The sequence below is a fragment of the Chroicocephalus ridibundus genome, chromosome 9, assembly GCF_963924245.1.
Source record: "Chroicocephalus ridibundus chromosome 9, bChrRid1.1, whole genome shotgun sequence".
NCBI classification, from domain to species: domain Eukaryota; kingdom Metazoa; phylum Chordata; class Aves; order Charadriiformes; family Laridae; genus Chroicocephalus; species Chroicocephalus ridibundus.
This window is the reverse complement of record NC_086292.1, coordinates 27,993,614-28,009,874: the sequence shown is the minus strand read 5'-3', so window position 1 is coordinate 28,009,874 and position 16,261 is coordinate 27,993,614. Positions and strand designations below refer to the sequence as shown.

Sequence of the window (16,261 nt, the reverse complement as noted above, 5' to 3'; positions counted from 1 at the left end):
GTTCCAAGGCTTGATAACCCTTTTGGTGAAGAAATTTTTCCTAATATCCAATTGATCTCCGGCACCTCAATGTCTTTCCTGTAGTGAGGGGCCCAAAACTGGACACAGCACTCGAGATGGGGCCTCACCGGTGCCGAATACGGGGGGACGGTCACTGCCCCAGTCCTGCTGGCCACACTAGTGCTGATACAGGCCAGGGTGCTGTTGGCCTTTTTGGCCACCCAGGCACACTGCTGGCTCGTATTCAGCTGGCTGTCGACCAACACCCCCAGGTCCTTTTCCACAGGGCAGCTCTCCAGCCACTCTGCCCCTAGGCCAACTCATATCAACCATTTGAAACTTATTAAATTGTGCGCCTTTGCCTTTTGGTGGTTTTCAGCCCCGTTTTATCATAGCTGGTAAGAGGTTTTTCTCTCATGATGCTTGTGCCAGCAGGTAGCCAAGCAGCTTTGAGAAGATCCCCACCTAGGCATCAGGTTCTGCTGCAAAACCACCTCGCTGTCTGGATCCACCCACTCTGCAGGTCGAAAGCTGGTCGTACGTCATGGCAGAAGCAAGGTTAAATGGCTTCTGGCACCACACGGAAGAATGTTGCAGTGCGTTCTTAAGCAGCCTGCTCTTCCCAGTCCACCTCACGTTCATCGGGGTTGTTTAGAAATCCTTTCTGGTGGTTTTAGCTTATATTGACTTTTCTTATACTCTCTGCTGACCATGTAATTGTTAGTTGAACGAGCAAGGGAGGAAAAAATAAATCTGCTTGCAACTTTATAAAAATTGTATCATTGCTCCTTCCTGTGCTGTAATCTGTCCCTGTCACGCAGTTTTTTCCTCTTTCTTTCAGGGTAGCCCTTCATGGTAGTGTCTCCTCAGTCTGTGCTGCCCTTCGTGTCTCACAAAATGCTGTGCATTGTTTTTTCCAAGAGTAAACTGGGCAGGGGTGGTGCTTTTGCTAGAGACTTCTTTCTACAGACCTCACAAAAGAGAAACAGTTGTTTCCCGTGGATTATCCAACCTTGATGAAAATAATGACTTTGGTCTCTAGTGGGGGGGGAAAAAAGTCCTTCTCACTGGCTTTAGTTGAGTCACGTGCGTTTTCCAAAGGGCTTCTTTTTTAATTCACAGAATTCCTCTGTTCTGCTCATCTTTCTTAGTCGTCCAGCCGTAGAAGCGCTCCATCATCATCCTCACACTTGATTTCTGTTCGGCAATAAAGCTCTGTAGTTTCAATGACTTATTATTTGTTTTGAAGCAAGTCTCTCCTCCCAGGACAGGCTGGGGTGGGGTCCCATCAAAGTGTTTTTCTGATATCTGATAGAGCATCCTCATTGCTTCTGCAGGCTGGTTTCACAAAGCAAATACAACTGTGCGTGTGTCTACGCAAACAGCTTTGAGAAACAGCGCTAACTCACCCCCTCAAACTGAACGCTGCAGCTGAAAGCATGTTGGGATGTCTGCAATGAAAAACCAGTTCATCCTGTTTGCCTGTAACGGATGCTTCCTGCTCATCCATATTCAGTTTTAGGTATTAAATCTTGAATTAATTTGAGGTACGAGTAAAGCTTGGTAGTACTAAATACTGCATTTCTTGTACGTGAACATCTCCAACTCTTCTGGCTCTAGCTTGGCCAGCAGTGCTTAATCACGAGCAGTGTTCCACACACTGCTTGGTGCCACGATGGGAGCTTGATGCTGCAGCTGCTGGGTTGGCGTGGCCAAGCTGGTAGTATGGACGTGATACAGTGGTTCTCAGATGACCTGATGGTTTTCAGACCTCCTGGATTTGCTGCAAACGAGCTGTGTGATGTTTTCTGTGGCGATCCACCTTTTGTGCAGAGCAATGACGAGAATGCATCTGCTTTTCAGCCTAGAAAATTGGGCTGCTGAGTCACGGGCTGGATGACATATACTGTGGGTTATGACCTGTGCAACCTGAGCTAGGGTCTGAGCAGTAGTATAAACTGTTAAAGATGGGTGGTTTTCTGGGATTGTTATGTTGCATGAAGTGTCCATTCGAGTGTATGGATGCTTGGTTACGCTATTATTAGTTCCTCAAGGTCTTCCTAATGTACTGTGGAGGGACACGGCATCCTTCCTACAGAGTCTGTTCAGAGTCCTCCAAACTCCCTGTGTGATACAATAATATCTGAAAAAAAAGCAGTGGAAAGTAATTGTAAAGCGGTGTTAAAGTTGTGCATTATCTATATTTAATATTTGCCTTTTTTTGTGGAAGTATTTAAAAAAAAAAAATATCTAGGGAGGAAGCTGAAACTGGGGAGAACTGTGCCCTCTTTTGTGCAACCATACAGAACTGCCCATGGAAACGGATAGAAAAGGTCAGAGCTGTGCTAAATATTCAGAAATGACAGAGTTGTTCAATATTCAGAAACCGGAATTTCCAGCTGATAGTTACCTGCATTTTCTGGATCTAGCATGAATGACTTCTGCCTTGTCTACAGATGCCTTAGATCAAAACAAAAGTTTCCAGAAATAACAGTATGCCACAGTTAAAGGCTTGGGAAAGCATACTTTTATCTCATGAGGGCTAATGCTTTTGTTCTGTGCCACTGGTTTGCAGATGAGTAATAATTCTTGTCTTTTCTTTTTGGCTGACTGGAAGTAGGTAGCTTAGCTTCTTCATCTCATGAAACAAACAGAAGAAACCCTTCCTAAATCCTCTACAAGTGTCTTGCTACAGGAGGACTGAGCCAACTGAGCCTTAGTAACTTCTGAACCCTTGTAAACACGGTTGTGTTTCTGGGTGTACCTGATAGTGTTTGATTGATGATCTCCTTCCACAGTGACTCTTGTTAAGGTGGCTTCATGTGGCACTTCTCTGACTTTGGACGTGTTTGCTGGCTTCCATGCAAATGTTGCAACTTCAGCTGGAGGCATCCACGCAGGAGCAGGACACAAACCTTGTTTCTAAAATTATTCAGGCAGTCTTCACATCTGGAAAATCGTGAATGTGACAGTGTCCCCTAAAGGAGTACAATCCAGTGGGTATAGGTCCTGGGATATGGTATATAGCTCCAGGTATATTTGTTCTGGTTCTTGCTTAAAAGCTGCACCACAAGCATCTCCAGCGTGTCCACATCTGCTGCCTGATACCAGGTCCCAATGCAGCATCTGTACAAAGCATGCTGCAACCTTTTCCTTCATCCTGCTGATTGCTTGGGAAACACTTGGGCTCCACCAGTAGTACCTCTGGACTTGTCCCGTCAGGCCACAATGACCCCTTGCCTTCAGAGTTTCACATCTGAGTGGTAGAAATTTCTTCTGACCACAGTGGGGCTGCGCTAATGATCCAGTGTGAGTTCATGTCCTAGGAAAGGTCTCATGGTGAGATGTCAGCCTTCCCTGCCCTCCCTGGACTGCACTTGTGGAGCGGGACCTCCTGTGTCCGTACAGCTTCTGCCTGTCTTTATTAGGCTGGTTCATGGGCAGAGAGGAACCACTTGACCTGTGTGGGTTGAGAAGCATCTATTTCTTGTCCTCTTTTGACAGAGTTGGCAGACTGGTGCTCTTGAGATGCACTGGTGCGCTGTCTGGAGTAGCCCAGAGTTGTCTGCCCCTGGGGTCATGGTGGTGACAAGGTTGGACACGAGGTATGAAGGTGTGTGTCTCCTCTGGGAGATCTGTCAGGCTTTGGTTTGCCAGTCGTGAATGCAGGCTGCTGGAGGAGATCTTGGCTCTTGGGTCCCTCACCCAATTCCATTAGAACATCTGTTTTTTCCAAAACCTCATTTTTTTGGCAACTAAATCATGTTGGTAACATGAATTGTATTTTGATACAGTTTTCAGGAAACTTCTAGCTTTTTTTTTAAATAATAAATCTTGCTTTGGCTACTAATTTTAGCCATCTCCGTAAGACAGCAGTTTCAATTAGCAAATATATGTGGGGTCAATTTTAAAAGGTGGAAAATGAAGGAGAATTTGACTTCCTAAGCACTTCAATATTTTCTTCTCTTGGCACCTTTCATTTGCCACTTTTTATTTTCTGTCTGGCTTTTGTGTAATACTTTATAAATATATGAAGTGAGAAGAAAACAAACTGTACACTTCACAGTTGCTTTCAAGATGGGACGTGATCTCCTTGCAGTTTCCACCTGACATGCTGGTGTAACTGAAATTGCTTTTGTTAGTGGGTGTGGTGTGGGTCCCCATAACTCCAATAGCACCCAATGGATGGGCAGCATTTATATTTCTTTGTAACATCAGGGCTTTTTATCAGAAAATTGTTAAGAATGGTAAAATTCCCGTATAGCTGTTATTTTCCTCGAGGAAACCTCTGGACGCTGGCCCTGTTGTACATTTCTTGCTCGGTATTTTAAAAATAACGATTTTTATATCATATATCCTCTTTCTTTTCCCCAGGTAAGAAACCAAAAGCAACCTGCCTTTATTGAGTTCTCAAGAACACAATCGAGCCCTTGGTACATTATCAAGATGCATTAGGAAACTGGATACGGTGCCAAAAGAACTCCATGCGTTTCCATGACTCTCTTGGACCTTGACTCAGATACTTTTGGATATATATTTCTATTCTAAGGAGAAGAGTGTGTACTCCAATTCCTTTCTGCCAGCTTGCTGGCAGAGATATTTCACTAAGATCATGGACCATCCTAATAGGGAAAAGGATGAAAGGCAGCGGACGACGAAAGGAATGCCGGGAAGGAGTGGGCACGGTTCTCGACCAAGCTCATCGGCGTCTTCTGGTGTTCTTATGGTGGGACCCAACTTCAGAGTGGGCAAGAAGATTGGGTGTGGGAACTTTGGAGAACTCAGACTAGGTAAGAAGTAACCCTTTTAGTCGCCTCCATTATCCAGATTAGCATTTCACCACTGGAATATAAATACATAAAAACTTACCCTGGCTTGAGAAATGCGTGTGCTTGTCGTGTTTCCCAAGTGTCGAGCTGCCTCACCTGAAGCCTCTGACTCAGAAGATGTAACTGTTAGCATTATTTTTATTTGCATAAAGTCAAAGTGAATACACTGGAGAGGCCAAAGATGCAAATTTTGAACAATCACAACAATGAAGACGGTTCCCAGCGCTGAATGTCTTGCCTAAGGTGAAAAAAAAAAAATCTTAACTGCCTGGATTATTGCTAAATCTTGCTCTCGATTTCTTGTTCATAAGCTAGGGCGCCCTATTAAAGTAATGGGTGAGACTCTCTCCTGGCAATGCTTGGCCACATCTTCTCTATTCCACATCCTTCACCAACCTCCGTGCCCTAGTTTCAGCCCCGTCACCCGCTCCATCTTATGTCTTTGACTCGCTGGCTGGCAAAGAGCAGGCTGTCCCGACTGGCCATCTGGCTGCTGCCTAACTGGCCCAGTGGCCCGTGATTTTTCGTGGTCTGTTGGTCTTCTAACCACATGTCTTGCAGCTGGTCACGCAAACAGATGGCTATGCTAATGCATCGTTTGTTTAGGATGACTTAAGAGCCCAATGCACTGCGCACTAAACAAATGATGGCTGTCTTTTAAATGAGCTGGGGGAAGCAGCCGGTGTTTTTAATTACATGCCCTAAGCTCCCAAGATGTGGTTTTGGGGTAGTTGCTGTAGATCAGAAGCGGCGGCTCGGGATGGTCGTGATCCCAACTGACCTCAAATGCTCGTGTTTCTCCTCTTCTGCCGAACGAATCAGATGGCTGTGGTAGCAAACTTGAGGGTGCTGAAGACATTTTGGCTGACATGAATACCTGTTGCCTGAAACTTGGTCTGTATTTAGAATGGAAATTAAAATTATTTGTGCATCAGACACAAGGGTCGATAAATAAATCAATTGGGGAAACTGCTTCAGGTAACCAAAGGATAATAGCACATAACTACTGATAATATTTTTGTAGATTCCTCCGCAGAATCTACGTGATCTTAGATTAATCCATGTAATCTTTCATTCTAAGGTTTGGTTATTGCATCTATGTGATGTGCCGCTTCTCCACAGTGTGAGGATTCACCAGCTGGCTTATGCTGTCTCACTAAATGGGTAGTTTTGGTGTCAGCATTACATCGGAGAAGTTTTATTGATTTGCAGGAGCAGAGATAATGCTCCAAAGGTGGAGAGAAACCAAGGGCAGGGACAAAACCTCCCACCTTTATGAACATGAGCATAATTGGCAGCTGAAGATAAGTTTGGATGCTTACAATAATGTAACATGAGAAGCTGTATTGCGTTTTTAAAAGCCCTCCCTCCCCCCCCCCCCCTCCCCGCAACCCCCAACAGCAAATGTCACGATAGCAGGATCCCCGTGGAGACATTGAATTGCTCTGTAACCCAAGCTCTGCTTCAAGGCTCCGCAGCTGTAGTGGATCCCCCCGGGTAAATGGCTCTCATGTTTATTTGTCTGGTGCCCAACTGCTGATCCCGTTTCTGTGGTTCTTCTTTTTCATGTTTCTCAAAATTTTCGCAGGATTGGATTTCTGGCTGATGTGTTGTTTCAAAGCACAGGTGCCACACAAGAGATTTCACTTCCGAAAAAGTCAGTTTACAGAGAATATTCAGTTTTAACTAAGGAAAAAGCAACAGCTGTTAATTGAGTGGCTCTTTGTTTGTTGGGGTTTTTTTTGGTACACTGGTAAATATTTTTCTGATACTGGTTAATGAAGCACTCTGTATTTGGGCAAAGGGCCCCAAGTACTGATAACAGCAATTAGGTGTAAGGTCCTTACAGAAGCTGTATTACTGTTGCTTTTTGCTGGTTGCTATCGCTTTAAGAACTCCTGTTTGCTCAAGTATCAGATATTTCTGTTGCACAGATGTGATGCTAATTATTGCTGAATTGTGCTGGGGGGAAGGAGAAGCAGCACATCTGAGATACGGGAGAACAAGTCTCTGGTAACAGTTTTGTCCTGCGAAGATGAATGGTGTACCCTCTGCTTTTTGGCTTTTTTTTTTTAACATGGTTTCGGAGAAGTTAAACGCCTTTTAGAAACAGGAAGAACAAAGTCATGCACTGCTAAACAAGGGGAAAATCTATTTTTCCGATTCCCCAAAGAACTTATATTTTTTCAGGTGTTGTGTTTTCACTCTAAGCTGCTCTTATGTCATGCCCCAGTGCCAGACAGAGCCCTGATTGTTCAGGGAGGGGACGGCGCGTACGTACGGAAGCTGTTCCCTGCGAATATCAACCTTGCTGCTCAGGGTTGATCCTTCTCGCTGCAAATACAGATAGCCCCGGGGATATTGCTTTCTTTTGAAGCACATGGGAGCAGCACAGTTGGATTCCAGCCCGCAGAGGAACTGAAATGGGAAGGTGAACGCAAAACTCAGCCTCTGGCCCAGAGTAATAAGATGAAACAGGGTTAACTGATTGTTTCTTTGGACGGGCTGCAGGTTAGGTGGTCTGTCAGAGCTTTGGTTCCCGAAGCGGCTCAACCTACTGGCAAAGAGCAGGGGATCTTGCTTGCTGGACTCTGCATGCTTATGGGGTTTCATCGCCCTTTCGTGCAACGCCAAGCCCTGTTGTGCAGCTCCCAGTTGTCTACCAAGTTAATTCTCCTGTTAACTTGGGAAATTCTCCTGTTAACTCGGGAGCTGGAACACACCTGAAGCTTTATAGTGTGTCTTCTGCTGTTACGAGGTCCTGCATCTCCACCCCAAGCCGATCTGAGAGGCAGCATTATGCAAACCTGCCTGAGAACGGGCTCACCGGGGCTGTAAAATCCTGTGATGTCAGGAGGTGCTCGCTGCTCAGGCAAAGTGGGATTTAACCTGTTAAACCTAGTGCTGTGGTAAGCCATAAACTTCAGTGGAGAAAAGATACTGCAGCTGAGCCTACAAACCACCTCCTTGTATCAAGTCATGGACTTTCCCAGTGGCTATTTGCCATATTTACCCCAAATCCTGAGCCATGAGCTGTGTTGGGGATAAATAAGCCTCTTCAAATGTCTCTTTTTTCCTAGTGTTTGGCACCCTTATTTAATAAAGCAATTAAATAGGTACTAATATAAAATTATTCCAGTTTCTGCAGGTCAGAGGGTTTTCTAAAATAAGCATTAAGTTCTGGATAGACCAGGGGCTTATTTTAATGCAGAGCTGTAGACTCTTTTTGCCCAAATCTTTTGCTCTAATCCAAACACTATCTGGCATTTTCAAAACAGTGTGTTAAACTATCATTTTAAAATGACAATTAATGCAACTTTTCTCCCTGCTTGGAGGGAAAAAAGATGTTAGGAGGGCTGGATGCTCTTTGTTGCTTGTATCCTCCCTTGGTAGGCTACTGCACCAAAGGGATTTTTGGAGAAATCTGTGTTTTCATGTGCTGCCCAAAGAAGTTGCATAGTGGCCAGTGTCCAGAAGTCAGATGTTGGCATGATTCATCTAGAGGTCTCATGAAGATTCAGTGCATCTCAGCAGCGAGCAACAAGCCCCAAACTAGAAGAAAAGCTGCTTATTTAGACCTTGCTGAGTCAGAGCAGGTTGATCAGACTTGAGAAGGTGTCCCCCAAAAGCCAGCACCACGCAGCTGACTTCCAGGCTGCGGTTTGAAGCCAGGAGCTCTGCTTTAAAACAAGTAAAAAAAAAAAATAATAAAAAAAGTTATAATAGCATCTGGTACTGCAGCAAGTAGCAAAATCATCATGTGAATACGGGACTAGAATAATGCTAGATGTGGAGGGTGTGGGTACGAGTAGATCCTGTGTAGGATCCACACCAGGAGCCATTATTTGGAGACTTATGCTCCGGAAGGGATGGCAAAACTGGCACTGCAAAGTCGATGTGAACTCATGTTCCAGCTGCCCCTGGGGTCAGGTTGCTCTGCAGATGCCGTGCTGGCTGGGCTGAGCTCCGCCTGGTCTCTAGGACGATTGGGTGGATGTTTGCTCCCTTGCCCAGCCCTGATCTGTCATCAGAATCTATTGTCCATGTACAAGAAGCTGGACAGAGGGGTCAAAGCATTTTTGATTCATGTTGTTCATGAGAGGTTTGTACTTGTGGTCCTTAACTTTGACCTGTGGGAATAGTGCGCAGGAGAGATGGATCAGTTTGGGCTCCTCCGCTGGTCCACATCTGGCTGTGTATTCGGCACAGCTTACTGCCAGGGCTTGAGAAATCTGCCCGGTTAGGTTTCCCACGTGAATGCCAGTGACTTCATGTGGCGCTTCTCACTTAGAGTATGTACTTCATAATTGTCAGTGGAACTACCCAAAACTCGGGCATGAACTTAATCGCTGCTCCATCAAAAGCTTTGCCTGAACTTGAAAGGCTTTTGTTAGCACAGTTATATCATCTCCCCTGTATTACGGATCTTTTGTCTTACGAAGATAAGACACAGCTTCTATTCATGGCTTATTTCACTGTGCAGATTCACTTTCTCCTGTGAGCAGTGCTGCCTCTACTCTTCCATTTTAATACCCCTGCTGCCTTGGAGAAGGAGGAGGAAGATGACATTGCACCTTGGACCATGTGACAGCAACAGTGAGGGGCAGATCTCAGTCTGGAGCAAGCCAGCGGGGAGACTGTGGGGATTTGCTTTGCCCTTGAAGCTGGCAAAACAAGCAGCTCGTGCTGCAGCTTTAGGGAGGGTTTTGGAGTTCAGAAGTTGGACCCATTTGCACCCCATCATGTTCAGGGTCTCCCCGTAGTGCGTGTTGTGAAGGGGATGAATTGGGGGATTAATTAGCTTGTTTACCTGGCCTGACATCTCAGGCTACTGTTTTGTTAATCCCAGTTTTTTAACTGAGGAATTTCATTACCAAAATTATCTTCTGTCTAGTCCTCAGCCTTATGAACCAGACTGTAATCGGCTGGATGATGGCTCCACGTGCATGGAGGGTATTGGCAGTGTCCTCCTCTGCCTTGAAACAAGCTCGGAAGAGCACTGTTTGCCCAGTATCGTTAATCTACGTTGGTGGGAGAGCACAGGTGTTGCGAGAAGGTCTGTGGCTCATCGCTCCCTGGATGGACTCACCCCCCTGCACACTGAGCACCAAAACTGCCTTGAAATGGTGCACCTCCAAGATTGTGATGGAGGTCGTGGGATCTGTCAGGGATGGCATTCCCATGCCTCCCTCCTTGGGTTTTTTGCTGTTTAAAGCATCTAACTTTCTCACGTATTCAGCTGGAGCTTCCATTAGTCTGGCTCCATGTCCTGAAACTGAGCATCATGGTAGGAGCTCACTCCCTGTCGGGAGGAGGGGGGAGGAGGTGTCAGTGGGCGACCTACAGCTGGAGCTGCCGAGGTGACTCATTGCTGGTAGCTATTACGGAGCAGTTAATTTAAGTGTACTTAGTCTGCCTTCCCTTAATGTCCTTGCATGTTCTCCCCCCCGCTGGGCTCCCCACACAGCATCAGCCTGGAGCCCTGGTCTGTGTCAGGGGGAAGCAGTTTATCCTGCCCCCTGCTTTCCCCCGATGTGGCCTTCCAGCCACATCCAAAGCTCTTCCAGCGCTTTGAAGCCACTTTCTGATGTCTGAGCATTCCTCATGCAACTGCAAAAACTAATTTCTACCTTTCATTTCCAGCCTGGACATAACAGCTTTTATTGAAAGATCTAAAGAAATAGTTTCAAACCACCCTGTGTTGCAAGGGTTAATGCTGGAGCTCAGCTTACACATCTGCCTGCGTAAAATGCCTCCTCTACATTTAACCTCACATTTAACCGCCTGCCTGGTGTTAGACAGCATTGCCGGTTACTGTAACAGGTTGAAGCTTTCCATAAATTGTTTTGGCTTCCCAATGAACATTAAAGCAATCTGCTCAGTGCTGACCTGGACCAGGAGTGCCCGATCCGAAACTCGGAAGCCAGAACTACACCGAGCAATAGAGCAGGATGGTATCAAAAGAAGTCAAAGGCAGAAAATATGAAGCTGTTACAAAAGAAAATAAATAAATGGGGCTTTTCCCCTGATAAATATTTCAGGATTTAAAGATGACTCTTTGTCTTCTTTCATGTTCACGTCTTTAATTTCACTGAGTCTTCCAGTGCTGTTGCTGGATGCAAAGAGTATCTGTATGCAAGGGAGGACATGGCGTGTTTTTAGTGGGTTCATGTAGATATGCCGAAACTCCCACCTGCTCTGAAGTATGTCACTCCCCATCCTGGTCATTCTCAATAGCCGGTCTGTTCTAAGCGTCAATATCTGTTACGGGAATTGGGAAGCAAATGTGTAATAGAGCTGGGCAGAGCTGACGCTACAAACGGGCACTGATAACTTCCAGTACAGGTTGCTGCTCAATGTTGGAGCTGCAGAGTCACTTGGTGAAAGCGTGGCTCGTGCTGTAGCGGTGCTAGCAATGGTGAGCAAAGGAGGTCAGCGTTCCTCCATACTAATTCATGGGAAGCTTTGTGCAGTGGAGGCTGCCCTCCTCAAAGGGCACGGTGGAACTAGAGGAGGTCAGAAAGGTAGTGGAGATGTTGGGCTGATGGTACAGATCAGGTACGAGGACTGCCTGAGCTCCTTCCCCAGTGACATCTCTTCCAGAAGAGTTTGCGGTCAGTTTTGAGCAACCTGGAGAAGGTGAACAGGGAGCGATTGCTCAAATAACCTAGCAGAGGAACTGGAGGACATTGAATGATACGATAACTGGCAGCTTCAGAACACACAGAGAGATGCTCCTTGACACATGTAGCTGTGCAGCTCTGCCACGCTTCACCAGGGAGGCCGAGGGCTTGGTTCAAACACCAGACAGGTTCCTGGAGGAAAAATTCACCTCCGGCTGTAGCATGCACAGGTGCAAGCTCTGGCTCACAGTCATCCATCCACAATGTGCTGGCGGCTGGCTGCGTGCTTGCCTGGCTGTGCTCATCCCAGGCTCCTGCCCTTCCTGCTTGCCAGGAAGCAATCAGTAATATAGAGCAGACTCTGCTCTGCGTTTTGGGGTCCCAAGAAGGAGGTTTGTTCTTTTAGTGTATTTCTTATCATCATCGGTACCATATTGCAACTGAGAGTTATTGGCCTTACTAGATTACGAGGATTGCTTTTGTGCCACTGCCATGCAGAAGGCGTTGTATACATGCTGCCTGCCTGTTCACAGAGGAAGGAATAAAAGCTGGGTGTTGGTACAAAGGTTATTTCCACATGCCTCCTTGCAGTAGTCGTTTTGATATGCAGCACGATTAAGCTAGTGAAGCTCCCTGTAGATCACAGGGTAAAACTGCTCAGTGTCCAGCAGATCCAAGGTATTTATGAAAGAAATGGTGTTCTGATACTTCTTTTTTTTGTTCCCCTGACTTTTTTGGCACAATATGGATAATAAAACCTAATGTGTCTGGGATACCTCCTCAGACACTCGCATGGAACATGAAATGCTACTGTAAAACATGGAAGACAGTGTTTGCCTGTCCTGGTGAACTGCTGCACCTTATTATTTTGAGGTTTACACTGTGTTAAAGACAAGAATTTGAGCAGGGAATTGAGAAAAGACAGCTCTTCGCCATCAGTGATGCTCTTCTGCCTTGTCTCTCTACCTGCAAGTGTTGAATGTGGAACTAAAAAATTTTTCTTTTTTCTTCACAGGTAAAAATCTCTACACCAATGAATATGTAGCGATTAAACTGGTAAGTAGAAGCTTCGGGTGTTCTTAAATGACTTGTACTTAATCTGAAAAACTCAGAGGAAGAGCAACTTTCTCACTTTGGGCTTAATGCTGCTCTCACCCCCAGCTAGAATAACTTATTTAAACTAAGATAAATTATTGAGAACGCTAAAAATGGGGAAAGAATCCATCCTTCCACCTGCTGAACGTTTTTGGTGCCTAAGTGGTCCGTAGCTGTCTTATACTGGTGAGAGCCTCGTTTCTCTTTGCAAGCCAGGTCCCAGTGAGCGGCACTGATTGCGGATTTGCCACCTCTTCCCACTCCCTAGGTTGAGCCTTTCTGTGCAGGACTATCGATTCTGAACACCCTTCCTTCTCTCTGGGTGGGCGGTTGGCAGAGGGTTTGGTTAGGAGTGTGGCACTGTGCAGCCTGCTCCTCCATGGTTTTGGAGTCGAGAGGTGGGAAAGGGGGTAATTCAATAGTTAAAACTTCCCTTGGGAATAGCACAGCCAGCCAGTGGTCCAGGTAAAAAAGCTGCTTCTGAAGACTGCTTCAGGGCATTGAGACAGTGTGGTCGGTGGTGGTTTGAAGTCGGAGTCTAGGGGATGGGGAAACTCTCTAACTTATAGCTCTTTTTGATTTATAAAGTCATAGCCCAGTAGTTTGTGTTTATGCCTTAACTTTTCCTGTCTGTGAACTAAGACTTCCATTAGTCTCTTGGGGTTTTCAAATTTGGTGTCTCCAGCTGCTGTGCTCTTTTCTCATCCGTACGCTCTTTAATCACAGATCCAAACCCTAGAATCTGAAGTTAAAGTTGTAATGCTAACTCAATGTTAGCAGCAAACCCGCCTGTTTGCCCAAACGATGTTGTCTGGCAAAATGAGAGGAGTATTTCAGATTACAGAAGATCAAGATGGACTTGGTGCATTAATTCTGGTCACGTTCAAGTGCCACAGATTTTATATCTCTAGTATTCTCCTTATATGAGGCATCATAGATGAAAAATAATTAGGGCTTTGCAGGAGGGACTTGTTTTCAAGCCTGTTGGCAAACATCAGAAGATATTCCCTAAAATAAATAAATAAATGCCTGCAGTGGAGTTCAGGATGTCCTTGATATGGATCCACATCAGGAAGGAGGACTGGGGCTTGCTGCGTAACTCACTTTTTAGGCAGATCTGACAATATAAAATGCGCTGTGTACGCAGACGAGATGTTGTATTGAATTGACAACACTTCTAATTTGCTTTAAAAGATAAACCCACAAAGTTATAGCGTTGGAAGGCGTAAGGAATTCATAATACAGGAAAAACACAGCTGTATTAGTCCAAGGGATGCTTGTTTCTCTCAAAACAGTGCCTGCAGAGATACCTCCCAGTAACCTGAAACCTCTCAATAGCTGTATGGCAGAGCTGAATGGCATTACCTTTATTGCTACCTTAATCTTACCTATTTTTCCCAGTAGTATTCTTTCTTTCTTTCCCCCCACTCCTGAAATATCTGAGTGTTAAAGCACTCACTTTGCAGCACACTCCAGTTTTATTTGCCCTGTTGCAATTCAGGCTTAAAAATCTCTGTTCCGTCACATTTGAAGGACTGGGATTGCCATGCGGTGGCCATCCAGGTATTCGCCTACCTGCTCCAGTTTTGGGAAGATTAACGAGGGAACAGTAAAAGAGATGGGGGTTTTTTGGTCTCCTCATGTCAGATCACATACCCCAGGAGTAAGAATTGCTCAGCCTCCTCAGCAGCAAATACGCTTCTCTTATACATGTACTTAACTGTAATTTTCTTTATCCTTCAAATAATTTGCGAACTAGTGATACAGTAGTCGCATTCAATGAACTCGAAGGCAACATTTTCTTTTATCTGCGTCATTGGACCAAGTCAGAACTCTGCTCCAAGTCCTCCTAGCTGTGTGAGATCATCTTCAGCAACTGCAGCCCTGCTGTCTCAGCTATTCATGCCTCCTCTCATGATGTTCAAGCTGGAAAATTAGAGAATTGTGTGATGGATGCCGAAGAGCTGATCAGAAAGCGCTGTGAAATTCAGCGCTAACGTCTCATGGTTTCTCTTTGGGGGCGAGGATTGTGCTGCATCAGAAAATTGCTGGCGGGGAAAAATACTGCCTGTCTCCTCGTCCCGCTCTTCAGCTGAGCGTTATTTGGTTAAGGGCATCTAGTTCATGGAGGAGTTTGCCTTCTGAAATGCCATAGCTGTGTTTACTGGTTTAATCTTCTGGGGGTTTTTAATGCGGAGTGGCACATAGCAGGAATTTCTCCCCTGCGTGAAAGCAGCCCGTGTCACGCACAGATGTAGCCTGAGCGCAGGAGCCACACTCTGCCCTCTCCTGTGGGATCATGATGCCCGTAGGTTCGAGCTGTGGATTTTGTACGTTAGGCAGTAGCAGTTCAGTTATTTTCGCTACAAATGCAACATCTGCCAGCATCCTTAAGCCCTTGCCCTACAGGACAGCCATCTGTTCTGGTATGATCTTCTCGGAAGCTGCCACGACTCTGGCAAGTGTCCAGAGCTCAGGCTCCAGCAGCTCCTGATGCAGATGTGGCTTGGACTTACCTCCTCTGATTTTGTCACGGGCAGCCTCACGTCCCAGTACGTTTATCCTTCTAACTTTATCCAAATATTTTAACTGGATACATAAACCCTTCGCTGAACAGGCTGAGTTCCTGTTGCCCTGAATCCCTTTGCTGCGCAGGTGTCTATAGACTCTCCCTCAAGCCATCAGCAACAATTATCTTAATTTAAATGCAACTGATGTAACAAACTTGTTTTTGTGTTGCTTTATACTTGCCTTCAGTACGGATTCAGCTTTGCCTTCAGAATATTTTTCACCATAGTTTTCTCAGTAGTTGGTCATATTTGACTTCTGAAGCTTTTCAGTATCAGAAAGTTGAGGAGCACCGGGGAGTATTTTTGCCCCTTGCTGGCAAAAGCGGGGTATACTTGAGCTGGTGGTGACCAGCTTGGCTGGAAGTTGAATCGCCTGAATTCCTGTACAAAAATCGTTCTTCTGACTTAAAAAGAAGTCTTTAACATGGAGTTCATGCCAAACGTGGACGTTAGTCTTACCCTACAAACTGAGAGGTGGAACAAGACAAGTGGATCAGCGAAAGCCTTCGTGTCCTCCTGTGCAGGCCGAAGAGTTACTTCGCCGGATCGGAGCCAGCTCAAACTCCTGGCAGCTGTGTTCAACCTCCTTTGGATGCTTTTGCTGTAACTCACAGGAGCTGATGGGAAACACAAAGCGATGATTTTTTTTTTTTTTTTTTTTGTGTGTGTGTTACTCTTAGGGGGCTCCTTTGTGGCAAACTTCTAAATGCTGAGTTAACTTCCAAATAGAGGATTATTTAGCAGGTTTTTGAAACTCAGACTAGTTTTGGTACCATGCTATGAATTTTACATAGTTCTGAGCATGGAGTGTCTCTTTTCTCAAGAGCAGGGAAATAAGCAACATCCAAACAAAAACTGAGGCCGGTATTAACTTCCCTTTCAAAGCTGTCCGGGCAGTTGGTGCATCCACATTGGTGCCTACCCCAAGTGCGCGATTTTATTGAAAATGTAATTACTTGTCTCTTAATCCTCTCCACATTAACTTTATATTTTTAGAAGCTTTGTAATCTTGCATGTTAATCCTTTATGGATCATAGGCGTTAAGTTTTGTGCGTAAAGCGCAGATGAGTAACAGTTGAGAAATGTAACGTTTTGGGTGCATTGCAGACTTAGCCTTTTTTTTTTTTATTCTGTGTATAAAAAT

The 16,261-nt window shown here is 45.4% G+C and overlaps 1 protein-coding gene across 4 annotated transcripts in view; it reads left to right on the top strand.

The window, feature by feature from the left end:
• Positions 1-16,261, top strand: part of CSNK1G1 (casein kinase 1 gamma 1) — a 109,722-nt gene that overhangs the window by 41,100 nt on the left and 52,361 nt on the right. For all 4 annotated transcript variants that reach the window (XM_063345582.1, XM_063345584.1, XM_063345581.1 and 1 more), the window contains 2 exons: positions 4,375-4,790; positions 12,468-12,508. In XM_063345582.1, the coding sequence (XP_063201652.1) occupies positions 4,613-4,790; positions 12,468-12,508 (219 nt within the window). In that variant the 5' untranslated portion in view covers positions 4,375-4,612. The remainder of the gene's footprint in view (positions 1-4,374; positions 4,791-12,467; positions 12,509-16,261) is intronic.